At 32.7% G+C, this 27,939-nt stretch overlaps 2 protein-coding genes across 4 annotated transcripts in view; one reads left to right on the top strand and one right to left on the bottom strand.

Moving 5' to 3' along the window:
* The first annotated feature begins 406 nt into the window (after window positions 1-406).
* Window positions 407-1,135, top strand: LOC149482789 (cytochrome c oxidase assembly factor 5). The gene is made up of 3 exons (XM_089703385.1): window positions 407-619; window positions 693-788; window positions 1,004-1,135. Exons 1-3 carry the CDS (start codon window positions 512-514, stop codon window positions 1,043-1,045), a joined length of 246 nt encoding a protein of 81 aa, XP_089559511.1. The 5' UTR covers window positions 407-511; the 3' UTR covers window positions 1,046-1,135.
* A 480-nt stretch (window positions 1,136-1,615) lies between these two features.
* LOC149482785 (uncharacterized) overlaps window positions 1,616-27,939 on the bottom strand; it is a 53,660-nt gene continuing 27,336 nt past the window's right edge. The window contains exons 1-4 of one of the 3 annotated variants that reach the window (XM_089703295.1): window positions 6,935-8,157; window positions 5,525-5,742; window positions 4,617-5,129; window positions 1,616-4,304 (exon numbers count right to left, since the gene is read on the bottom strand). In XM_089703295.1, coding sequence (XP_089559421.1) covers window positions 4,032-4,304; window positions 4,617-5,129; window positions 5,525-5,742; window positions 6,935-7,154 — 1,224 coding nt within the window. In that variant the 5' untranslated portion in view covers window positions 7,155-8,157 and the 3' untranslated portion in view covers window positions 1,616-4,031. Of the gene's footprint in view, window positions 4,305-4,616; window positions 5,130-5,524; window positions 5,743-6,934; window positions 8,158-27,939 lie in introns of those variants that run through there. The other 2 variants (XM_089703296.1, XM_089703297.1) reach the window with 2 other exon arrangements.

The following is a 27,939-nucleotide window of genomic DNA, read 5'->3' as shown; positions in this document are numbered from 1 at the left end:
TATTTTAAGTAATTTGGATTTTGATTATTTCATTAACATTTTTTTCAACGTTTGTACCTTCATCCATACTTATATTTATTTTTTTTAACACAATTTGAATTAACTTTGATTATTTCGAAAAAACTACAATGAAACGAAAGCTTTAAATTTTTTTCCAACAATTAATAATAATTACTAACGATAAATCGATTGCACGCATCAATTCACGCGCATTACTTTTTCGAGTGCTCGATTGTGCGCAGCGTTGCTGTAGTTGGAACATTCAACGTTAAGCATTATGCCGCATAATGCGCTCTAGTGCTGTAATTGGAAAACGGGGATTATTTTACTACAAATTTATTTTCTATTCCATAAATATTTTTATCCATTGCTCGTATTTTGAAATTGACACATCGTGGAGCGCTGACAATTGACATTGACATAAAAATATTTGATAATTTTAATAAAAACTTTATCTCCGCACAGCTTCGAACTAGAAATACTTAAAACTCATAAGAAATTAGCAAAAAAAATGGTTACTTACGGTCCAGATGAAGTGGGTCTAGTTGATCAGTCATCTTGTGCTGGTGTTCGTGCAGATCTTAAGTCTTGTCTTTTAAATAGTGATTGTTGTAAGAAGGTAAGTTTCTGATGATCGTTGTTATAAATGTATCCAGATAAAGGCATGTATTTAATTGAAAATTTTATTTTAGGACAAGAAAACACCCAGAGAATGTTTAAAACTAGGCACAGTCCCTGACGAATGCTTACAATTGCGTCAGAGTTTCTTCGAGTGCAAACGCTCATTGGTAAGAATATTATTTTTATGATTATGATGATAATAATTGCTAATTATTTACATCGCACAACAAGTAGAATAATAAACTATTAATGGCATAAATGTTAATTTAAGAATCCCAGGATGTGCTACTATTTTGTTCATGATCTACACATTCCTATACACTGAGCAGCTTAACCCTCTGTAATGTAAGAATAGGTTTAATATCATCCTTTTTCTTTACAGCTTGATAACAGAAGAAGATTTAGAGGAGTCAAAGGATACTAGAATATTATAGGTAATAAATGAGATTTAGGTAAAAAAATGTTTCTTTAATTATATAATTGTTAGATATACAATGTGTTTTATTTTTTCAAAATTATCTCTTTAGCTCTTCTTTTCCTGATTTTATAACAGTAATTGCTGGCACTGAGAATCAGCGCAACAAATGCTGAGGTGGGTGTTGCAGGCGCAGGTGCCTAATATTTTTTTATTTTTAACTGACTAAAATTTTTTGACTAAAATTAGAGATTGTTTCTATCTTAGTCTTTCACTAGCTTTAAATCTAGTAACTGAGAAATTTCGTTTGTTCAAAATGCAAGTGCAAATTTGTATCTGACTGTAGCTCGGACTGTAGATAGTTAAAGCTGTTTTTTTTTTTATTTACCTATGTAGGTATAGTGTACTGTGTACACCTAATATACCAAAGTTCTCATATTCTTTCAAATGTCTGAAAAATTAAATAAACTAAATAAATTCTCGAATAATTATTTTGTATGTCTGCCCCTCAACTTTTATTGTATATATGTATACTTATCCTTGTTTTCTATCGTTATTTTCAACTGGTAGGGTATGAAATAATAAAACAAAATAACAGTAATTTTAACATTTTATTATAAAAATAACTGAAATACTTAATTTATAAAACTCGGCTTGAAAACTAGCTTTTGAAGCTATTTAAATTGGAGGTAAGTACTTGCAATTCTAAATTTTACTTATCTCTCTATTGTTGCAAGAAAATTGCGATTTTAAGCAGAGTGTAGAGAAAATTGGGGAAATTTAATGAAGGGGTAGTTTGATTTTATTGAATTATTATCTATAATTTGTGCAAGCTAATAAATTGCCTGTATATTGGTATAAATAAATACGCAACATTTTAATAATTTGAAATTTTCAGGTTTTACAATATGTATATTTTCCAATCGTAAATAAAATCTTAACAATTTTGAAATAATAAATAGATTATATGTTTAGACAAATCATTTCTATGATTTCCAAGCATGATAGCTATATAAATTTTTGTTATGTAGGTTATTAAATTAATAATAAAGGACGTTTAAGAAAATAGCATGTAAATAATTTCTATTTTCTTTCTGTTTATTATTTAATAATAAATAGAATCATCAATCTTTATCTTTAAAATGGTTAAAATTTTATAGATAAAGTGGAAAAATGTTTAAACCTTTTCGGATCCAGCAAGACTACATAGGTAGCTTTCCATAGCTCTCTTGTGAAGCATACTATATTATTCCTTGTGTCGCAATAGTAAGCAAGACCAATTAAAACTACGAATTTAAGTACCTAATCCAAAACTAACAAGCCTTAACACTACGTCTATTTTAAATTGACTAGGTTAGCACCATAGCAAAATGTATTCCGTGGTTTTGAATAATAACAATCGGTGCGAAATATTGCTAATATTCTTCCAATCCTTAAGATAATTGCAATAGGGATATACCAGCTTAATAAAATGAAAAGGGTTCATATTAATATGATGATCCTCATGGCTCATTTTCTATGTAGGTAGGTACATATAAGTAATATAAAAATGTTTGATATAGATATTAAATAAATTTTGTTCCTTATGCATTTTCAAATTTAGTCTACTTTGCTACCTAGTACCTACCAGAAAATATTATGTTAGCATATTCTCATTTTAACTGTTCCGTGACGTCATTCGTATACGAATGTCGAATAACGAACACGAATGTGTAACTGCACCTTAAGGTAAATGTAAAAACCTTTCTTTCTCTGATTTAAATTAATGTTCTTCCCCGTTAGTAACAATATAAATGTACCTATATTTCGATATGTTATTATTATTCGATATGTTCGATGTATAATTTCGTACTTTACGAAATTTATAATATTATGTTATTGAGTCACAGGAGATCGAAGAAATAATAAATAGGTAACTAAGTAATACTGTAATAAAATGACTCAAAGAAAAATGAGAAGATGCTAATCATAAATTAATTTTGGCTCGAAATGTTAAAAATTATTATAATTGAACGAACAGATAAATATCATGCATATGGCAGATATACATAGTAAAATCATTTGTCCCACCTACACAGTACACCACATCATACATACAAATAAAATATTCCGCCTTTACTTGGTCTATACCAGGTATATTGATAAAATTATTACAGTAATTAAAGTGTCTATTTAATAAACAACCTTAAAAATCTAAGTGCGAATAAACATGAAAATTTCTTAGTCTAAAGTTGCTCTTAGTATTATGTAATTAATTTAATTTTAGAAGCGTCAGCGCCAAACTACAAAAACAGCCCCTTTGAAACGCATTATAAGCGAGAGGACAATAAAATATACGAAATCTTATTTATTTCGTAAATACCTACGTATCTTGTAAATAATTTCATTTTATGTAGATATTTTATTTATTTTATCTAATAATATCTGAAATTGAAGGGGCCAATGGTTTGGCGTAGACAATATACTAGACTAGATATTCACCAAATTGGCACAGACCAACACATGGATTCATATTCTAAACTTTATGCCATTAACGCGATTTTACGAGTAACGCAGTACTTTGGTCCTTTTTACAACTAAGTTATTGTTGGCAGTTTACTAGGAGATATCTTTATTTTATATTCGTTTTTATAAAATACATTAAACACCTTTTAATATATGTAAAATGTATATTATTGCTTACATCAATTTTAGGAATTTTATTACACTCAATCAAAGAAACACGTTAGTTTTGGTTTATAGGTACCTACCTTGTTATTTAAAATTATCATTTAATATTTATTATCTTGAGCACATTTACCTGATATTTATTAAGGTAAGTACCTAGGTGTATTTCTTGACAGACAAATAACATAACACATCATTTATTTTACACATAATTTAGTAATTTACAGACTAAACAATGAACACAACCGAATAATACATCAGTTTCCCTAAAGATATCTCTTAGCTATATTAAAACACATGTGAGGCCGTTAAGGCCCATCTCCCGCTACTAAAAAGTCTGTATTGGTCTATAAAGGCCGGTGTAGCCGCACAACCTGGCTCGTAAAGCCGTTATTAACATGGCGGCGCCTGACAGATCGTCAAGCAGATTGGCGCATTCGCAAACCAGTAAGTACATTTTATCGCCATGCGATGCTACCGATTTGTGCAGAGCTATCTTCCTCAAGCCGACCGAGTGTGGCAGGTGACGGTATAGCATGCGAGCGCCGGTCCAATATAACCAGTTTCTTTCGAAACGTTCGCCATCGTCTCCTTCGAATACCTGAAAATAGAAAAGTGAACAATTTAACAGGTGTCTATGATGGCACTAAACTCATGGTTTGGTTTGGCATACAAATAATAACGTTGATCTCGATTAGCACAACAGATGAATAATTAAATATGTCTTAGGTACCTAAATATGTCAATTGAAAGACGCATCGAGTAGTTAATTAATATTCAAAATAAATTGCTTTATTAAAATTCTTAAGCAAGTTTGTAGCAAACAAAACAAAGGACCCATTGTTAGCAAAATTGACATAAAATTCCGCCTGCAACTGAAGTTTTCCAATGGTTATGAAAAATCGATACTGACCTTATACACACTAATTATAAATCCAGTAGTCGGTGTGTGTGACTTCTTAGGACCTCCAGCGAGATCATTAAACGGAGGCCTACAAATCATTGCAACTTCACTATATAAATCCAAGGTATGCGCCGCAGAATATCGTATTGTCTTAGGATCGAATTTCGTTAACGAGGCACACCTCATATTGTTATAAAATAATAATGGATCAGTTTGTGTCGTATTTATCACATAGTAAGATATGAATGGAAATTCAGCGTTCTTCTCCATATTGGCTAAAAGCATGCCTCCTACGGCAGTATTGGCTTGAGCTACGTCATTTAACAACTCTCCAGCGGCCGCTTTCTGTTTCATCAACGGTTTGGTAAGTGGAGATTCTAGAATAGGCTCTATAGGTTCTAAGGGACTCATTAGATGAGCTAAAATGCATAACTTTGGGTCCGCTACTTCGAGGACGCTCAGGGAATTTGGAGCAGTTTTCGTTGCCATTCCCTTCTCTGGTGTTGGAGGCGGCACCGGCAGCTGAAAATGATGAATTATATATAGATTAATCATTAATGTGGATAGTAAAACTCACTGCTTACACAAATTCTATCAGCATATAAGCCCGTATTTCAATAGTTAATACTTAAAGGTTTTAAATTAATCATTTCATAATAAATACTTTTCGAGAACCTATTAATAATCGTTCAGATAACAAACTTACGTATTTTATTATTCGAGAATACTGTCAGCTGTTATTCTAGTTTTAAGTAATTTTAAATCTATCTAGATTTCTAAATTTTTAAATGCAAATGCAAATTTTTAAGTCCTGAATCCAAATAATGTGTAATGTGGTATTAACGTAGCGAATAAACTCAATCCATACGACACTGTAAATAATTCATCGATGGATTAAAAAATTTCGCTGCGCTTACCGGCACACCATCAGGCAGGAACCGATCGAGGGCATGTGCTGGTATCACGAAGCAGTCTCTCTCGAGGGTTGCCAAGGAGACTGGCTCCGTTCTCCTGCGCTCCGTGGTTGCCGGCCGCTCCCACCGCAGCAGGGACACCGAAGGCTCCCTGGTGACCAGCGGCTGCGGCGGCTCCAGCTCTGGCCCCGTTCCACCACCGAGTACTGGACCACATCGTTCTGGAATACGTTTAATGTTTTATGTTAATATATATTAAACTTTTCTCATATTCTTCTTTTTAAAAAAATCAAGCCTATACATTTCCCACTGCAGACTGTAGAGATAAAGGCCTCTAATAAAGGTTTTAGGGCAATATCGACCACGCTGGGAAAATACTGGATTGCAACAGTCGTTGTTGAAAGTTTTGGGTAATGGATATGCCACTTTCAAGACGATAGATAGCGAAGTTAAAATCAAATACGAGAATATTAAGTGTGAAGAATCAATGAGCAAAACCAATACCTATTGAAATCATTGTATATATAATAGGTAGGTAATAGGTATACATTAAACATACATCATACAACTTATTCAAATTGATGTGCGACTGAAATACATATGTAGGCTATGTTTTACAGCAGATAATATAGATACATGCTACTTATCCATATTTAATAGATGAGCCTGCTCACGCATTTTTAAGACATTGAATAACTCATAGGTTTAAAATAAAACTAAAAGATCTATATTATAAGACCTAGCATTAAGTTTTTAGGCATTCCTATGTGTAAATCGACAATACGTGTTTACGGTGTTTTATTTGAACGCGACACGATAAATACAAATTTAGGCGCGACTCATTAAAACACACCTCAATAATTAATAGCCTAGATTCTTTTAGGCTTTGTTTGCACATTTTTTTTTAATTAAGCGTATTAAGGGAACATAAGAAACAATTCCTCATTTGATTATGTTAGCACTTTGCAGGAATTCATTATTTTTAACGTGAGCCATAAGAAATATATTACAAAACTGAAGTAAAATTGTTGTTGGCAAACAAAACAAAAGTTAGATAGGTACACATACGATAATAACACGTTTGTCAGTCTGCCACGATTACACCATGCGTAAACATCCATCCGGGAACCGCCAATCTGATCAAGTATTTATAGACAGTTTGAACCAGTCAGGTTATTAATGTTTTCCATTAAGGTCGAAGTCTTCCAAACCAAAGATGTTTTAGTTACTTGAAAGAACAATAGAAAATTTTACTCAAATATTTCTAGTATCGAGTAATAGAATAGAGAGTTCATTTTAAAAATAAGATTCAAAAGAATGTTACCTAGGAAGTGTTTGAAAATAAACAAGAACAAACTTACGGAACCCAACACTGAACACACGTACTCACTAATTTGGAACTACGATCCTTACTTCCAGAGTTACCTGAGCCATCGTTGTACTGTGTACTGGCCCTTGGCGCGGAGAAGAACAGATGTGTTCTGTAATGATGTTCCTCCATGCATGAGAAGCGGTCACGATCCCTGCGTTTCGCGTTCCTGCCCGCTCCCAAAGCTCCTTTCGCCTTCCCCCCACCCCCTCCCCCCGAAACTGTCTTTTCAGTACTGAAGTTCTTCCGAAACATCAAATTCATCTTGGATGCTTGCCACAACCGTCTCGTTCACACTTATTTACGTTAGGTTTGTTAATTAGTCTAATGTAGCCAAGAATTAATCGACTACATTCAGCGCAGTTCCGTTCAGTTGCATTCGTTTCTGGTTTAGTATAAACTTTATGGTGAGACTTACTGGACGTTTTGAAAATGTTTCAGCAAACTTTGCTCTATTGACATGCATAAAACATTTAAATTAATTTAGGTAATATTTCTATTGTTAATATAAATTAATATATTCGTTTGAATAGCAAAATCGAGGATGCGAGATAGATATAGAATAAATTCTTATATGAGTTACTTATATGCTGTAATCATTGTATAATTTTTGTAAACTAGCATGAATACTTTTTGTTTAAAAATAACCTTAACGACTACACGCGATAATTATAGAAGAGGAGTGGTATGTCACATAAGGTCACTGCAAATTTCATTAAATATTAAATCTTAAAATCGATTGTACATTGTAGAGTTTGTTTGAGGTAGAATTTTTTTGTACTTCACGTGTCAATTGCCTGTCCCTTAAAATAGTTCCATGGGAAGGTTTCAAGAATTTATTTATTTTAACATTTATTTTATTTCGTTATAATGATTATACTAATCGTCGACGGGGAAAACATAGAACTGACGTAGACGAAGTTGTGAACTATCATGTACTTACGTACGTATCATGTACGGTAATTAATACTATAGTCGTACATATTTGATATTTCCTATCTGTTATATTAAACAGTAAACTCATACAAGATATTTCAATTATCTACAGAAACATCAAGATGAGATTTTTTTTATACGTACCCAATAATGACTATCATTTTACATTTTAAAATCTCGTATGAAATAAATGATATATTTTGAAATAGACTGTTTCTTAATGGCATATAATAGAGTTATTCCGAAATGTTTAGCTGAAAACATTTGAGATTCAATAAACATAAAAGCTTTACAAGAAGTGGGTACTAAAGTTTCCACAGACCGCTTCACTAACTGATATAAGACACAAACTTGAGCGTTCTATTTTATTTGAGTTGGTTCTTTTGTAGCTTCTAAATTGTTGTTATTGCCGAAAACTAAAGAAATCGAAACGAAAATGTTATTTTGCTTCGGTTTACATAAATCTCTCATCTTATGAGGGCTATAGACATGCTCTACATTTTAAAGTCGCATATTATTTGATACGCCGGTTTTTTATACATATCATCAAATCTTAACGATCTTGCTTTCAATCTATCGAAGATCTTGGAAAGAAGAGACAAGAAAATAGATTCTTGTTCAATGCGTTCAGTTTCTTATTGTATAATATTAAGTAGGTACCTCTAGTAATATAGAATTTTCTGGTACCTAAATATAATGAAACTATTATCGCTTGGGCGTTTGATTTACGCCCGTGAGTAACTAACTCGAAAGCTCATAAAATGCTCGATTTACAACAAAACGTCGGACATTCATTGTGAAATTAGCAAGCAATAGATATATTTGGTACGAGATCAGAAACATAATCAATTCAGAACTACATTAATAACTCTACTATTATCTACTTATGAAGACATTTCTCTTAATAATGTTTTCTTTAAAATTCGTTTGCAAAAGTAAGGTCTTCCTAGGACCTAGGTATATATATAAGTGATTTATCTAAGGTATAGGTACCTGTTATTCCATCCATTATACATATATATTTATCAATTAAAAATATACGGGTGTCCCACTGTTGGTATACTAAGCTCAATGGAGGTTATAGTTTTGCATACGCTGAGTACGTAAAAAATACTTATAAAACTCCAGACGCATTTTTTTTCAAATACATAGATGAATTCTTAAAACTCTGGGTGTACACACCCATAACAAGCAACCCAACCAACCCAACCCAACTTCAACAACCAGCAGCAACCAGCAACAACAACAACCAGCACGTGAGCTATCGTTTAAGATTATGTTTTCATAATATTCAAATTGCTCACATTAGAGAAGCGGTATATGCCGGCTGCGTGAAGCTAGAGAAGAAAACATGGATTTTCAGGAAAAATTAAACAAAAATTTTTAACGTAATTTTGTTGTTTGAGTATTTTTAACGTGATCAGTGTATGCAAAACTACAAGGCCCTTCGCGCTTACCAATAGTGGTACACCTGTATATGTACACATTTTGTTTAACCAAAATGCAAAAGAGCATTATAAATTGAAATGTAAACTGATTCTAAGCGATGCAGCCTTGGTAAGCTTTCACATATATTATTACATGTTTAGATAACCATCAAGCTTTACTAGAATTTCCAACACGGTACTGATAAGGCTGTGATTGTAACAGTTTTATGGGTAGCGATTATCATTAATTATAACATTTAGAAAGTAATAATTATTGCCACAATTAAGATATTTTATGGGAAAATGACATACAAATTTTACAATAATATTAATGTCGTCGTAAAAATTAAAAATTTATTAACATTATATAAAAATGAAACCCGTTTCGCGTTGTCACGGCCGTTAACGGCTGAACCGATTTCGATAATCCTTTTTTTATTATATTCCTTAAAGTAGGTACGAGGATGGTTTTTATGTAGAGAAAACGTAAATATGTACCATGGGCGAAGCCGGGGCGGACCGCTAGTTATCATTATAAATAAGGATTATGTAGAGCAGCAATAAGTAGACTAGGTGTAGAAGTAGCTTTATGTATTTAATATACGAGTGGCATGTGTAACTGTCATTAGTCAAGTGTGGTTTGGGTTTGGGATACTACGAAAAGTCACATCTGTTGTAATGGTATTTACTGTTCATTCAGTACTTTATTTATATTTTAGATTTTCATTTGATATTTTCGTAATTACCTATAAGAAGTTATTTAATTAAAGCACAGGTAGATAATAAGCGGTAAAATGAGACATAAATTAAAATATTAGGTAATTAAATTAGAAGCTATTGTCGACGACATCATTTAGGTCTGTGTCACAAAGGCAGTTTGAATTAATGGAGATAAAAGGCCAATTGTCTCCGTAGATTTCTCAACATTGAAAAGTTCAACTCTTATGTGTGATGTTAAATTTTAATTATAGTCAGTCTTTATTTGACTTATAAACGACTATCTCGCATAGTTATGTTAAAAAAATGTGTAAAAAAAACTCGCAGAAAAACCAGTGTTTTCCAGTTAAATATGCTTAAATATTAAATTATTATTTAATACACGTTCACCACGTGTTTTAAGTCAGACACTTGACCTGTACATTTTACGAACTTCCCTGTTAAAAGTTTTCGGCTTATATTCCCAACTTCCCTGTTAACCTTTTATAGTTCTGGGTATGGACCTTGACAGTATAGTATTTTATTATATTATGTGTTGATAATGTCAACACGTGTACGTGTAGGACTGGCAGATGTTACGTCAATTTACTAATACCCATATCAAACTGTCAGTTAGCAGGGTATGAATACATTTCAGTGACTTTATTGATTATAGATTGTAACTCCTTATGTAACGCAAATCATATCAATTTTTAATCATTTGAATTGAATTATATGTTGAACTTTTAAATTACCACATTTTTAGTTATTTTTCATTTTATACAAACCAGAGTCTTGTAATAATTAAGTTTAAAATACATCACTGCCACCATCGACAACTCTACAAATTGGCAGCAATACCAAATTTGAATGGCAAAAATAAAAAATGTCTTATTTGAGAAGATGGTTGAGTTAACACATATAAATCTTACGATAGTATTAAGTAGACAGCTAGCTGAGTCAGATACATGAGATCGAAGGCGCCCGCGTAAATTTACTGGAAACTGATAACGCTGATAATGCCTTCTACCCGCGAGATGATAAATTAAAACGTGCTTACAAATGTATTCCGTATTTCATACTACGCTCCCATTCGTTATTTATTCATCAGATCTAAAATATTTTAATATCGTTTTCTTGTATATTAATAAAAATATGAATATTTTATATTATTATATCTCGTAGTTATTATTTATTTTTAAATGGTAGATCCATTTATTAAATATTATAACTACTGCAGCCTAAAAATAATGTATTCCATATAATTGTAAGCTTGCAATATTTTGCAGACTACATTTTGTTTCTAACTTAACTAGCTCTACCACGTCGTTGCCCATACAGATATGGTCAACGACTCGAGTTTGTGCCGTATTTTCTTTCTTTATCGATTTTTGCACAGTATTACAAATTCTCTTTAATCTAACATTCATTTTGTGCGAAAATTATGTCAAAAGTTTTGTGTTTACGCTTTAAAAAGTACCAACATTTTCATGCCGTGAGACAAGGTTTAGTTTATTATATTTCCTATATTTTTTATCACATCACATATTATTTTTAGAAATTGTCATTCCTATTAAATTTATGTTTTTTTTGTAATATATCAATAAGTACTAAATTTATAGAAATATTTTATCAAATTTAATAAAATATTTACTTCTACGAGTTTTCGTAGCAGCGTAGACTTAACGGTCTGTAGGCGTCATTGTTTGATATATTTTGTTACAGTTAAAACTGTATATATATGGTAAACCATATATCTTGAGCACTTACATTGATTTGTCTCTATGAAATAACAAGGACTTTTGTTATTGTAATTGTAACCATAATATATTCATAGTGTACTGTACGCAGATGGAATTGGCTAGAGTCCAACATAGGGCCATTGTTTACGTTTGAATAAACATGTAAGTTATGAAACCTTATGTCTGCATTAGCAAACTGTCTTGTATCTTATCCATGGAGAAGAGATTTGATTATGTAGGAGTTATATCACATTTAAGATTTCAACACTCAAACTAAGGCGTTAAATAACATTGCAAAATGATTTTTTAAAAGGTAAGAAAATGCTTTCTCATTATAAAATGACCTCATTAGTTGGAGAGATGAAAGAAGTCCTGTATAATTACTCATTAAAACACAGTCACTGCTTAAATACTCATTAATAATTTTACCTAGTTAAAATGTAGATTTATTTAAGGTATCTATAATGTTAGACGTAACTTTTGATTAAATATTTTTGTGGATGAATAATTGTCACTGTTTCCTGTCCGAACATGTTTAGCTGTCGAATACTATAAATTGCCGCGTTCCTTTGACTCGTGGCGCATTCGTACGAATCGTGCCTAGGGGCTCAGACGTTGTTTATACGACGTTTGACCCAACTACCCTCACTTAACTGATAGTCGTTGACTAGCTGCGATTTGTTATCAACTACCTACATCAATTAGGTAGCTGTGTAGAATCGCAGTACATTCTTATTACATTGAAACTAATATTTAACCCGACCACGCGTGATATTTCTTACATCAGAAGCGGGATACAATTCAAGCCCAACCCAACTACCCTCACTTAACTGATAGTCGTTGACTAGCTGCGATTTGTTATCAACTACCTACATCAATTAGGTAGCTGTGTAGAATCGCAGTACATTCTTATTACATTGAAACTAATATTTAACCCGACCACGCGTGATATTTCTTACAATAATATATTATAGTAATAAGGAAGGACGTATGTTTAATAAGGTTAGTATGTAAATATTATGATCCCTCGCGATATTGACTCATTTACATTTTTAATGATATATTATCATGAAAATACATTATCCAAAAGAGATATTGTAATAATAATTGTGCCGCAATATTTTAAAATATTGCGGCACAATTAATAATACAATTAATATAATAAATATTTATAGGCATTCGAAACTGCAAAACATGATTTTTATAAAACTTGAAAAACGTAGCTCAATATAGCCAAAAATTGTCAAATGTAAAGTAAGATATTAACGTAAACGATTTCTGTGAAGCGACACAAATTGTCATCAGATGGTCCACACGTCCAGGTTTTGGAAAGCTTCCAAATGCATGAGAACATATCAAAACTGATATACGAGTATTCATGTTAGATGATATGTGTTGAAAACCATTATTATGTATTTGCACGCAAAAGCCATTTTACAACTATTATTATATTTAAATGTCTCTGACCATGTGAGTGTGACCATGATGATTATTATAAAGGATTGGTACTCGTACCTACTGCCAAGGAGAAGTTGGAATTTTACGAGTGTAAGATCTTATTCTGGAATATCAACTACACATTGGTTCTTACTGGTTGATCGTAAATAACAAGGCAAAGTTAAATTGAAAAGGTAATGAGGAAAAATCCGGCAGGCTTCGCTCTGTCAACATACTCGTATATAAAATACAGGATGTACTCTATCTATTGCTGTTTATCAGTCTATAAATTCAGCTAGGTATAATTGAAGTGTCATACCGAGGTAATCTTGACGACGGTCTTGCTGACAGTCTCTTCGACTTGAAATTAATGTTATATAAGAATGTATCATAATTCTCGTAGAGTTTGCGGTACTAAACCGTGTTGACTTCATCAAAGTTTCAAGCCATTCGCTCACAAACGTACGTACGTAACAGATACGTTCACCAAATGTATAATTAGGAAATTATTCATGGCACTGTTGATAAAAGTATTTTTGTTTTGTAGAGTTAGTTAACTATTAGACCGGGAGATACTGACACAAAATTTCGAGTCATTTGTAACAAGGATGGCGGTTCTACAGGGGTCTTAGTACGCAATGACAAAAAGAAAAATGATGGTGTGAACGCTGGTACCGGTGGCTTAGTCGCGTGGGCGTTTGTCGAACTCGTCGGAAAAATAGCGAAAGTCAAACGATTTGTAACACAAAAATTTTAGAATTTGCCGATAGCCCATAAAAAAGTAGTAGGCGGTAGTGTCATGCCATACTTTTCCGGTGTGACTTACAGCCCGCCATACCGACGCGAATGTGTTGATTTAAATAAAACAATCATTCAACCATTTGTACCAGGCTAACTTTTGCACAGGTAACTATCGTCGTGCAGCCATTTACGAAAATCGCCATGCCATACTTTTCGGACGATTCCAAATGGTCGCCATACCGCCGAAAATCTGCAAAAAAATTTTATTTTGCCAAACTATTTGTACCAGTATTGCATTTGGATTTTTGGAGAGTATTTGATAAAATGTGACCATTATTATATTTGCCATACTTCTAGTAGGGGGAAAAAGTGCTGTCATACTTGAAAACTTAATTTATTATTAATTTATATAAGTGAAGATTTCCAACACATAGATCTTTGAAATTTTGTATTTATATTTGTTGATCCTCAAACTTACAGGAAAAATAAGTGCCATACTGTTACAAATCGTTTGACTTTCGCTATTTTCCGACGAGTTCGACTAACGCCCACGCGACTAAGCCGCCGGTACCAGCGTTCACGCCATCGTTTTTCTTTTTGTCATTGCGTACTAAGACCCCTGTAGAACCGCCATCCTGTTACAAATGACTCGAAATTTTGTGTCAGTATCTCCCGGTCTATATATATTATTACGAAAAAATAGAAAGATTCCAAGGCCACGTTTTGATTTCTATCTTATGTGACATCTTGTAGTAACAAAGTAATTTGTTTATCTCTAGATGTCTTATTAATTACCTACTTCTGAGTAAGCGTATAAAGTGCTGTTGAGGCATTTATAGCCACTTTAAATTTCCATTTATTTTTTAGTTTCGAGATTGCATGATTCAAAAAAAATACCAATTAATTAAAGTAATATATTCATACAATGTTTAGTACTATAATAATTGCATAGAATCCGGTGTTGTATAGAATGAATACAAATGTATACAATGAAGGTACCGTAATGGCAACGGTAATGTTTCTGCATTAGCATATAATTTGTAAGACGTCCATGGCGACATTTTCTTTAATTTTTCTCACTGAATTTCTTGACATCATTTGGAATATTGCCAGATATAGCGCTCAAAATACCTGTAATTTGTGCGTAAAGTCTACGAATCACGTATTCAGGTGCGATAACGTGGAATTGAAGTAATCATTCGATTTTACGTTCAGCATTAATCGCCCTAAAATATTTATTATGTATAATTTAGAAAATGCTATAAAAGCGATATTTTCAGGGAGAAAATAAATTGGTTCTTTTTGTCTGTAAAATTTATTCCTTTGCCATCAAAAATGTATACGATGTAAATGAAATATAACATATACAGTATACACTGTATCGATCTATATAACTTAATAATAAAATAGGGTGCTGGTAAATGTCAACATATTTTTCAACATTACGGGTAGGTAGAGGTAGTAAAAACAAAACTACAATAACTACATTTTTATGCGCATCCAAATGGGCTTGGCACGAGCGGATTTCCGGATTGCGTTCATTAATTTTGACCAACCCTATTTAGATAAGCTATGTGATTAAAGTAATCGTGTGGAACCTATTCCACGCACAAATGTTTATTAAAATATTCGCATGCATGAAAGGATAAAAACGCTCGTAGAATCGTTTTAAATTTTCCTTTGCTCTTTCAGATCACTACAAAATTCTACCTAAATGAAATTAAACACTTGACCGTAATTTGAAGCTTACTTCATTGAGAAGGCACCTAGCTTTTTCTGCCTATTCTTCCCTCTCTTTCCGTTGTATGTATGCTATCTCTCTCGCACACCTCTCCACCAGGTGGCGGGGCGCACGATAATGTCGGGCGCTGGATGTTTTTCATTGGCGTCTAGCTTCCGCCGCGAGAAGGTTGTCTACAAGACTACAACCTTGGTGCTATTAAGTATTAAGTATTGCTTAAAGCAAGTGCTAAAAGTGTTAAAAAGTGTATCCCGTCGGATCGGTACAGTGAGTTATTTTTACATCTATTCTAATAATATTTTACTTAAAAATGAGTAAAAATCTTTAAAGTCAACGGTATAATCGTTGGACTTTATTTAAAATGCTGAGGTTTTTAATGAATCCTTCAGCAATAGTTTATTTTTCAATATGCTTAAATACTTAATAGCATGAATAAAGATATTTAAAATTAACGATACAACCGTTACATTTTACTTGAAATAGTAACTTTTCTTTTGAAATATTTCATTATGCAATATGTACTAATTAATATTTGAATTTTTAATACTGTGAGTAAAGCTATTTTAACGGTGTTACCGTTCGGCTTTACTCGAATCGTTAATATTACTTTTGTGATTATTTGATATTACTAGATATGTATATCAAATACCCTCTCTTGTATATAGATATTTTTAATATTTTATTTCATTTTTAATAATGTGTTTTTATTACAAGGGTACAAGTGAAATTTTCGTGGAAAAATTACAATTAATACTTAGTATGGATATGAGCCAACTCAAAGCTTTACAGGCATACAATCCATTGCTACGACTTTATTACATTGTCGTTATCGCTAGGAACGGTTCGGAATTCCTATCATAGTTTATTACTAAAAATTATCGAACGAGATGAGTCAGCTCCAAGAAGTCACGACATGTCAGAACACGTTGTGATATTATTTTATAAATCGTACGGGAGTTACCGCTCAACTGAATAATGATGGAATTCGCTCATGTATAGTAGATACGTACCATGAATGTTCCACACATTCAAAACTATCCGTAGTCTATACGTGTCCTTTTATGAGTATTATTCTGATCCGTTTTTATGTGAAAATAGACATATTACACACGGCTAATTTGATTGAAAATTACGTTTCCTATGTTCAAATGATGCAACTTTTTTGTTAAAACGAGTAAGTACCAAAAATTTTACAATTAAATTCTTTGGTTTACTGAACTTGTGCTGAAAGGGTTATCGTATAATAATTATCGAGATATCTTAATATAAATTAGATTTAGATACACTTATTTCAAAGGATTTACAATTCACTTCTAACGTTTTAGAATAATATTATAAACTTGTACACCTTGACAAAAAGTAAAAAATTGCGGGTGAGTGGAGATTATTTTGTGCAATTAAATATAACGTCCTACGACGGTATGGTTGCGTTCGTAAGGAATGTTAACGGATAGGTATAAAGCAACTAAATGTTACATCAATTGCATGAACAAAAATAAATATGAATCGAAGTTCATTTTAAAATTTAGTGAATTGATTTGAATTATGAATTTATTAAATGTCGCTAACATTGGAAAATAAGTTAAAGGACCTTGTTAATTGCTATATTATTTAAATGATTATTTACTGCTATTTTTATATTAGCACTAAGGTGTATTCTTGCTCGAAACAGAATACATAAATGTGGCCACTACTCCTCGCAGGGGTTAGCCAGGTCAAATTCACCCTCGCAGGGTGTCTCTTAAGCATTTTTTGGCAGGCCCTACTTATTTCTAGTTACAAACATCCCTCGCGCAGCTGTCGCTCGCAGGGAAATGGTGCAAATATATATCGGCCCTCGCGGGGCTTTGATTACAATCGTCCCTCACGGAAAAGATGGTGCGAATATATATCAGCCCTCGCGGGGCTTTGATTACAACCGTCCCTCATGGAGAAATGGTGCAAATATATATCAGCCCTCGCGGGGCTTTGATTACAACAGTACCTCACGGAGACATGGTGCAAATATATATCAGCCTTCGCGGGGCTTTGATAACAACCGTCCCCACGGGGAAATGGTGCAAATATATATCAGCCCTCGCGGGGCTTTAATGGCGATTGGTGCAAATATACAAAGGATTGATCATTAAAATGATCATAGATATTTGCTTTTGTCAACGAGGACCCACGAAAGAAGTTTTGGATATGACCGTATCGGATCTTCACTCTAAGGTAGGTAGAAAAAGGTTTTGAAATCTACTTCACAGTGGGCAGTATAGTAAATGACCTAATAAATACAATAAAGGTTAGATACGTCAAATAATGGGCGCATGAAATTGATACTTCGTATCCTAAAAGTTTACGCTTCAGGAATCAGGAAACCACCATTGGTTTACCAATTATGGAAATTGGAATTGAACAAATTGTATTTACCAATGCAAAGCCTAATCACAACAAAGGAAGGCGAGTCGGATCAAATATCATCTCGCAGATGATTTGTGGCGGTGGTTTCGAGGATTGTCACCAAGCCTTGTGTCAACGGTATGTTTGGTATCGTAATTAAATGGCACTAGCCGACCAATTTTCATATACAAATATCGGAAGAGATTTTTTAATCGCAAAGCGATTGAATGTAACAAATGACGATTGATTACGTATAGTTGACCTCTCATAGGCCTATTTTAGTTGCCCGGTCTTGTAGGCAATTTATTTGACTCGTTTTTCAACCCATTTGACCTCATTATTGCACCCATGAGATTTTTCTTCGGGGCTCAAACAATAAATCGCTGAGGGATTAGGATAATCGTTTGTTAGACAAGTTTTTTGTCATCCCACCAGGATTTTTATATTGTATAATAAAGTTATATACAACTATTAACGTAAAACGTTTAAGTACTCAACGAATGCTGAGAATACTGACTGTTGAGTTACACTTACATAGGATAGAGGATAAATATCGGAAAGTCAATCTTTCCAAACAAAAGCCTCTTATTATTAGATATTACTTGGAACCCCTACCCTTAACGAGAAAGCTCTGCCAAATGACTTCTCATTTCTTTGCTTTGAGGGGGGGGGGGGGCAATAAATGAAATGTACAGGCTATACGGCTTTTAAAATATAAGTCTGGTAAGCGAACTAAACGTTCTTGCTATATCGCTGTCCGTGGCTGCCTCGCGTGTTTACGGATGAATAAAGTAATGTCCTGTCTTCGCATCCACAGCTAACTGTCCTATACTGTCATAATCTTAACACAGATTCATTCGACATAGCTCCCCACGAGCTCAGTTCTTCATTTTTGCACTCGCACAACTGCGGACAACACAAGAGCAATGCCTCCATTGGTAGCAGTTACAATCAAGGGATAACTAACCTTAGGCTAGCCATATTACGGATGTTGGAACAACCGACTATATTCAGGGCAATTTTCTTTGTTCAGTGTAACGTTTAGACTGTCGTAGCATTCCTACGGAACAAAGATGGGATCAGATCTGCATCCTTAATGCAGTTAATCGAAAGGAGATACTTTCAGACGACGATAGTATTCAAAACCCACCATATTCCTTAACATAATAATGCATAGTTAAGCTTATAATCTCTCTTGCCATTATCCTGCAGCAGAATTCCTTGGCGATAATTTATCCTCGTTAGAACGAGCGAGGGTTGTTACGATAATATGAGAAATCCTAGTCAGTTAGAGACCTGAACGACGCGATAGAGTACCGCTATTTCAGTAGTAGTAACACCTAGAAGGGTGAAGGTATTCTGGAAAGCGGAACTGAAGGCCCGGTCAGCAGCATCAGCCACCTAATAGACAGTGTTCAGTGCTGCACCACTATAATCTGCAAAATGACTCTGATGATATGAAAATGTGGAGTACATTTTCAAAATATCAAATGATATAGTTGGAATAAAAATCCTATTTGCCTCCGTCTATCCAAAAGACATACGGAGTAGCTAGTAGTAGTTGGTTGAATTAGAATAAAGTAACTATAGTTAAAATCCTTTGTTACTGACTGGATAAATTTGGCTCTTTTCCTATCTGACGTTCATATAGCTGTTGACTGCCTAGTGTTGTGCACAAACACTATTATTATAAACTAGCGGTCCGCCCCGGCTTCGCTCGTGGTACTTACGTTTTCTCTACATAAAAACCATCCTCGTACTTCAAGGAATATAAAAAGAATTATCGAAATCGGTTCAGCCGTTCTCGAGTTATGCGCTTACCAACACATTTTGCGATTCATTTTTATATAAGTATAAGAATAAGAAGATAAGTCACGTTATGTAGTCCCGAGGCTTTCGGTATATAAGTTCTGATGTAAATCATAATTATATCTTAAAACCGAATTGATTAAAAGTAACGTACTTGGCTGTAGTAATTGCAGTTTTGGGACACAGATAAGCTCCTTATCATTTTAGTCTCTTAAGTTCAGTATATTTGTTTCCAGTACAGAGTTTATGACCTATCAGTTTTAAATAAATAATTCATGCATTGTACTGAAAGTACTAGCCATGTTTAGATTATGATTGGTGGCGTTGGCTCTAAACATTAATAGATACCGCACGGTTTGGTTGGATGTTAAAAATCTGTATTATAATTAAAACCGTTTACCTGTTTTGATATTTTATTGCCTTATTCAAGGGGTGACCTTTTAAATTTATTTCTGACCCCAAAAGTAAGGACCAAGTTCTCTTCTTGTCCGCTTGTAGCAGGTTGGGTTAAAACTGTGTGAGTTGAGACAGGTGGTAATTCTATGTTAAGATGATTCAATTGTGCTTCAACAGAGTTCTAATTGAATAAATAAAGGTTTGAGTTTGAGGTATTTTTGCCTCGTCGGGATCAGCTGTTGCTTCATTTTGTAAGTAACATCTAAATGCGTAATTGAAAGTCGTTACTGGCGCTTTCGCAGATTTACGCTAAAGATAGTGAAAATTGTAGTAACTTTAACTTTTCAAGCCCAAAAGGTTAACTAAGGTACGCTTGAACCAATCTCATAAGTTCTAATACTTTTAATCATTATGATTAACTTTTTGGTTCTTATTTGATTAACTTTTCATCTGGGATTGTTAATATATTATATAATATAAAAATTTGTGTGATTTATTGGTAGGTATACTATCTGCACACCTTACTCTTTCAAATAAAGAAATAAGTAATTACTTATGTATTCAAATTCACATTGGCGTCCATATATTGTACACCAGGTGGGTAACAAGCAGGTCTCAATGAAGTAAGCTTCAAATTACGGTCAAGTGTTTAATAGCTGTGTTTTACCTGAAAATAAAACACATATTAAATACTTACCTATATTTGAAGCTTACACTTAACGTCCACCTGTTGTGGATTTCGACTCAATGAAAAACATCCAGCGCCCGACATTATCGTGCGCCCCGCCACCTGGTGGAGAGGTGTGCGAGAGAGATAGCATACATACAACGGAAAGAGAGGGAAGAATAGGCGGAAAAAGCTAGGTGCCTTCTCAATGAAGTAAGCTTCAAATATAGGTAAGTATTTAATATGTGTTTTATTTTCAGGTAAAACACAGCTATTAGTTAGTTATATTTGCCATAATAGTTTTATTTCTTACTCTATAAATTTCCTAATCTAATAAAACATGACTTCAATGTAAATTTGTACGGCTGTTTAACACAATACAATGTTTTATTCGTAAGATTGCGAAGGGCCTACGGTTGTGGCCCACTTTAACACCATTGCAATCCCAAGGACGTCTATTATCGCAAGGCACGGGCCATGGTCACAAAGTTACATCGGAAATTCGACGCTTTTTAGGACATTTCGCCCAAGGACCAAGTAGGTATATTGTTCAACATTATTGCTATGTAGTGACTTGTAATCTACAAAACTATATGCTCATATATTATGTACTTGTTTTGGTTGTAATAAGATGTAAAAATACATATTATGTGCCTACAAACATATTATTCTGTATCTATTAATACGTCTCTCTAGAAGGCTGAAAATAATAGTAAAATTCCTGCATGGTTCCATCAAGCAATTATTTATTTAATAAAACTTATTTGTGTGAAATTAATTTCATTTGCTGTCGTTGAAAAAAGTTTGAAATTTGATTGGTTTGCAAACTTTCAAGTGTAACCTAGTTTCCTTAAAGTTCGAAAAATATTTTTTATCAAGCACGTTTTTTTTCATAACTTTTCAATCAACATTTTTATGTTTGTAATAATCTTAAAGTTAAATGGAAAACGAAACGTGAATTTTGATAACCATGAAGTAAATTGTAAAATTTGATCAATTATTGTAACAAGTTTTGCTATTTTGTTTGTTTAGTTATCCTCAAAAACTAATGACTGATTTTAAATTCTGAATAAGTAATAGATAGGCTCTATTTTATTTTAATTTAAATCAACTCAAGAAGATGCATTATGCATTATTGTATTACCTACCTACGTTCATTTTAGCCTTTTAGGTACTTAGGTAGGTACAAGGTAGTATATTTATTTGGTTTTTGAAGTCTTTATTTCTTTAAGCTTGCTTTAAGCAGTACAAAAACTTTGATTGACGTATCAAAAACAATGGGACTTAGAAGTAAGTTTTATGTAAATCTCTTTGTTTTTTCGAAGCCGACGATCAAGCATAAGACCTTCACCTTCTTATCAAAAACAATTCTGAATTGATATGCAGAATTGTTTAATTTTATTTCACATCAAACATTTGTAATATTTTATGGTATCAGGACATTATTAGTACGATATATTATTATTGTTTTTACCTAACAAATGTCATTGTTATATTTTTAAACGTTTATAACCTCAAAATAAAAACGTTTTGCTACATGTTCAAATGTGTTTTATTACTAAAAAGAATCTGAAATTGAGCAGCACATAACACCTATGAAAACAAACTCCATATTATAATGTGCAATTAGTTACGGTATATCCTTGTCGAAAATGTGCGTAGTTTATTTACAGTTTTCAAGTTTCAACGTTTTGGTTCACCATACAGATACATCGTTGTTAATTTAACATTAATCAATAATATTAATGATTTTGGCTTAACGTTCACGATTCACATCGATTTAGGTCAATTTGTGAGCATATTTGTTTTTGTCATCAAAGAATCTTGAAAATTTGTGCCAGATATATTACCTTTTAAAAAAAATTGCGGCTACACTCCATTTTTTATTGCTGCTCAGCTGCGATTTGTCGTAGTATGACATTCAAACTTTCTTCGATAAATGGACTGGTCTCTTCGACACACAAGCTTTATATTCATAGAATAATAATCTTCAATAAACTAAATTTAAATACATACAAAGTAATAAAATGTTCATAAAGTGCATAATCTTCTACAACAAACTGTTTAATATAGCTAATGGTAAATTTTGGATTGCAAGTCACGTGCGAACGCTTGCTGTGAATTCCTTCCTTGGTATTCTGAACTGTTACAAGTTTTACATCATGTTAACTGCAAATAGACGATACACAACCATGAATAAATTATGAAGGGCTCATGTAGCTTTTTTAGTTTAACACTAGTGTCTACGGTCAATACTGTTTAAACTATATAAAAACTGTGGTATGTTATTCATTTTCATTGCAGACAAGACAAATAAAATAGCAATAGGACACAGACAATAATTTCATTCTAATATTGGTTTGGAAACAATTACTCATTATATCTAATATCTAATATGTATATATTAATTATTATAATGGCGAAAGCACAGACATAGATAGACTACGCAAGTACCGCGATCTGTATGAAAACCAAGCGTGTCATATTTTTTGTACTGACCTTGACGCGTTATGACGTCACGAGCGCTTTTTAGTGATGGTAATTTCATTTTACGCTAAATCGATTAGGACGCCACTCGCGCGGCGATTCTAGTATCGTCCTATCCCATCGAAGTAAATCGAAAGAAATCAGATCAAACTAGATCTATGTCTAAGAGGTAATTAAATAAATGAATCGTAATCGATTACTAAATCGATTCAAGACAGAAAAATGATAATTACCATAGACAGAGGAATGATAAAATAAATTTATAAACCTTTTAATATTCTAACAAGTAAACTAATGTGTTTTAGCTTTTTTTTACATATGCCCATTGAGTTACCGTGTACTACGTACTAGAGAGGCCATCGAAAGAAAGTAATGAAACTGTCAATCAATCAATCTTTATGTCCCGTTGCATCAATCCATTTTTCTTTTATGTTCGGGTTACTGAAAAAACAAACATAGTCTAAGCAATAAGGAGTTTTGACAAAAAAAAATCTATGCCTTTTTTTCTGAAAAATTGCTCCTTCAAATTATCATTTTTCTGTTCGATTATAAAATCGATTAGAATCGAGAACTGTTGCATCAAATGAACATCACTAACCACAAAATTGGACAGAAAAATGAGAACAGAAAAATGAGAAGACGCTATTCATTGCTTGTTATCATACGACTCGATCTTTACCGTGCCAAGTAAAAGCCGCAATGTATTCCGAATCATTTCGTATGATTTGGTATCCGTGTTTGTCACGATCGTTTTCCACAAATATTCTTTATTTGATTTTAAAATAAATAGTGCATATTCTGATTAGAAAATTACTTACCGGTGGAAGGAAACATCTCTGCTAACTCGGCCACTCACAGCTGTGGAGTTTCTACAGTTTATAACGGCGTAATTCGGCATTTTACTTTATTCAGCTTCACGTCTTTCCTTGGAGAACTGCAAGCGCGGACTGAGTGTAAGCCAGCGTCAAGTAAGTTTCATAATCTTAGTTTGGACACGGGAAGTACATACACTCGCTTAGTCTATCTTGATACATGTCTGTGGGCGAAAGTTTGTATGGATGTTTGTTACTCTTTCACGTAAAAACTACTGAATGGATTTGAATGATTACCACAATATAGCTTATACATCAGAATAACACATATGATAGGTTTTATCCCGGAAATCCCACGGGAACGGGAACTATGCGGGTTTTCCTTTGAAAACGCGGGCGAAGCCGCGGGCGGAAATCTAGTGTATTATATAGGTAGAATCTACGTCTACGTTACGTCTACATAATAATAAATTTAAATAAAGATATTTTCTTGTTTTCGTAATTTTGTATAAAGAAACAATTTAACTGCCTCCAGAGCATTTGGAATGAGAAAATTATTCTTCACAATTGTATAGGTATATGTTTTTCATCAATAAATCACAAACTGTTTACACAGCGGTAGATTGAAAACAACAACTACGAGATTTATTTGGTCTGTCAACTCTATAAAATAGAGTAAATTTTGTAAAGCGATTTCTAAAATAAGCTTACATTGGAAAATTATTTTACATCAATTATAGCCAATAAAACTCGTATCAATTATGACATGTAAAGCTTAGCTACGAATATTATTATCTATTTGTCGTAGCAATCAGGTAAGCTGTAGTAAACATTATATTATATTGTTCCATCGATTTGCTATTGCTGAATAAAAAAAATTCATTGTTCCGATGTAATAGTCAATTTCTGTATATGAAAATCGACTGAGTCAATACAAATGACCTTTTTTTCATATTTCATACTCGATTTAGCATCTAACCGCCCACAAAAGGTTAGCCGTGTTGTACCTCAATTCCATAATGTAACAATTAACTAGTGTAAGAAAAGCAATGTAATATTTCTATCATTATATTAGTAATTCTACGAAATAAAATATACTTTTCGTGACATAGTAATATAAATTATGATCATATATTTAATGATAATATTGTACAAAATAATAACCGAATAAAGTTCTGTATCTTTGACCTTTGACCAAGTCTCATACAGCTCTATGAAAGGAAATGGAAAAGTTGATGAGTGTTTTCAATGCGTTCATATCATGCAAATATTTGTTAGTAAATCTCAACTATGAAAAATACATGTCTAACCCTATATACCTATCATGTTGCCTATTCCAATATAATTGTTCATTCTTAAAGTATTGTACCTAATACAATGGTTTCTTATCGTAATGAATCTGCACTGCACCTGACATCGATATCGCCCAGCTTTTATTATAAATACATAGTTCTATGTTTACGAAGTTAAATGGAGGCAAATTGGAGCCAAAAGCTTGTCAGTGACCGTTTGAATATATTCGAAATATATTTTATCCAGGAATAAACGCCACTTGGCCGCTTTACTGGTAAATAAATCAGCTGACGAATATCACATTGTGTTTCTTATTCAATTTGTTTTTGATGTACGCAAGTGTCCGCGGTCACGCTCAAAATATTCTTGTAGTAAAAGTTTTAAATCTGTTCATATAAACGTGACGTTTTAAAAATGTTAGAAGACAACAAACTGAAGTTATCGTATTTTCGACTCGTTTCTAAACCCCTTTTTCAAATCATCAAGGTTCTGAGATTAAAGAAAAGCGTGTTACAATAATGAGCTTTTTATTCAGGACACAGATTTTTAGGAAAGTATTTAAAATATTTCAGCAAGAAAAATAGGTTAATTATATCCATAGAATATTTACTTAGATCAAATAATATTATTTAAATTATTTCAAATATTTATAGCGAACCAAATTATCATTGGAGATTTAGTTTTTTACATGTACACATTTCCAGTGTTAACCGTTTAGCTAAGGAACCCTAAAAAATACAGAATACAATGCGTGCGAATTTAACTCTCACATGGCTTGGTTTTATCTTCACTCTTGAGAAGGGGAAATTTCATAATGTGCTTGTTTCATATTCAAGTTTAAAAGGTATTTAACCCACATTCCTATGAATAGAAAGAAGTTTTATCAATGCTTTTATTATAGCTCGTATAAAATATTATATCTCAAACTCAAGGTTTTATTAGAAATTCAGAATCGTTATAATTATCTTTATTAAGGTTATACTACTCATTTATTATTAACCCTATAAAAGCTTACGTTTACCACACTATTATAAGAACCATATAATGGGTATTTACCTTTTATAACGATAAAATAATAATCAATTAATTATTAATAAATGTTTACCATAGAAGGTTGAAAAAATTTAAACATAATAAGATACTTATTAAGTTATTACTTTAAAAAAATCGCTAAATTAGCAATTACTAATTTATTTTCTTTAAGTATTATTGATAAACTTTTCTCCTTATCCACGTAAATCTCACCATAATAACTCATATCACTTTACACTTTCCATATTTTATTGCATTATTAAAAAAAAAAAAATATTTTCAGTCAAGTCATTGTTACACTAAAATCGCGCGCTTTTCAATTCGAATTCGATAGATAAAAAATGTAACCACAGATAAACAATGTTTCGGAACTTTTTATTGATACACGAGAGACGTTTGCGTGTCGCGATCGTTTGCCGACTGAAGTCTGCTGAAGCGTTTTCACGGTGCCGGTGGTCGAATACTGCTGGTCACTCATGGTGTATATCGATGATTTCGATCGTGATAAACGTGGTAAAGAGGTCAGGGTTTAACTTGAATCGTAGATCAAAGAGTTTGGCGCCTAATTGATATCTAAATCGTTGTTTACCTTTCGTTTATTGAAACAATGTTATTTGAATGTATCTAGGATCTATTGTTTCGTGATGATGGTGTGATGTGTTTTAATATTATTAATTTAAATGATAAGTATCAATTTATTCAAATAAATTTATTACTTATTTAAAATTTAAGAAAGTACGTGGTAGAACTCAGTAGTACAGCTTTGCAATACAGATACCTACTATTTTGAAGCATTTTAATATTTATTTATGGCGGGGGACTTAATCCAAAACAAACATCATTTCTCACTTTCAGGAAACACATACAATATAAAGTCGACTTGTCTTGTCTTGGACTATAAAACTCCCATATTGACCCAACGAAGCACAATTTACGGTCGTTTCTTTTTAATGTAGGAGCAGTTTTATTTCACAATTTAAAAGGTTTTGACCAACTTCGACGGAGAATGGTGAATATTTTCATAATTTTAACAATTGACCGTAATTTTGTATTTTTTGCTAAGAGTTAACTTCGTAGAGAGATAAGCCGTTCATTACAAAATTATTTATTTATATACTACTACAACAATCATTTAAATACATATACTAACATTTTTATGAATCCCCGCATACATAATTTTTAAATTGTTGTCCATCTGTCCGCCATCGTAGCACACTTACCTAAGCATCTACGCGAAGGACATGTATGTCTCTACGAGGCATGTTTCATTGTCCTTCGCTGGACGACTGGAATGTCTTTAATTATATTGAATAAATGAAAAGACATTGAATATTTTAAAGAGAATAGCACATAATAGAAAGACAATAAAAAAGTTTTTGCAAAAAAAATATGAAATGTTTTTTAATTTTTTATTATAAACTTTTATGTAATAATTTAATTTTATGTTAATT

Source organism: Colias philodice, chromosome 14 (genome assembly GCF_061535455.1).
Source record: "Colias philodice isolate Cphi_HAF_F1 chromosome 14, ilColPhil1 Martin Lab GWU primary, whole genome shotgun sequence".
Lineage (NCBI taxonomy): Eukaryota > Metazoa > Arthropoda > Insecta > Lepidoptera > Pieridae > Colias > Colias philodice.
This window is presented reverse-complemented; position numbering and strand designations above follow the sequence as displayed.

Bases quoted from the DNA above. Each gene is read 5' to 3' on its own strand.
- LOC149482789 (XM_089703385.1), top strand. From the start codon at position 512: ATGGTTACTTACGGTCCAGATGAAGTGGGTCTAGTTGATCAGTCATCT. The intron at 620-692 runs GTAAGTTTCTGA...ATTTTATTTTAG, and splicing joins ATAGTGATTGTTGTAAGAAG to GACAAGAAAACACCCAGAGA. The intron at 789-1,003 runs GTAAGAATATTA...TTTTCTTTACAG, and splicing joins TCGAGTGCAAACGCTCATTG to CTTGATAACAGAAGAAGATT.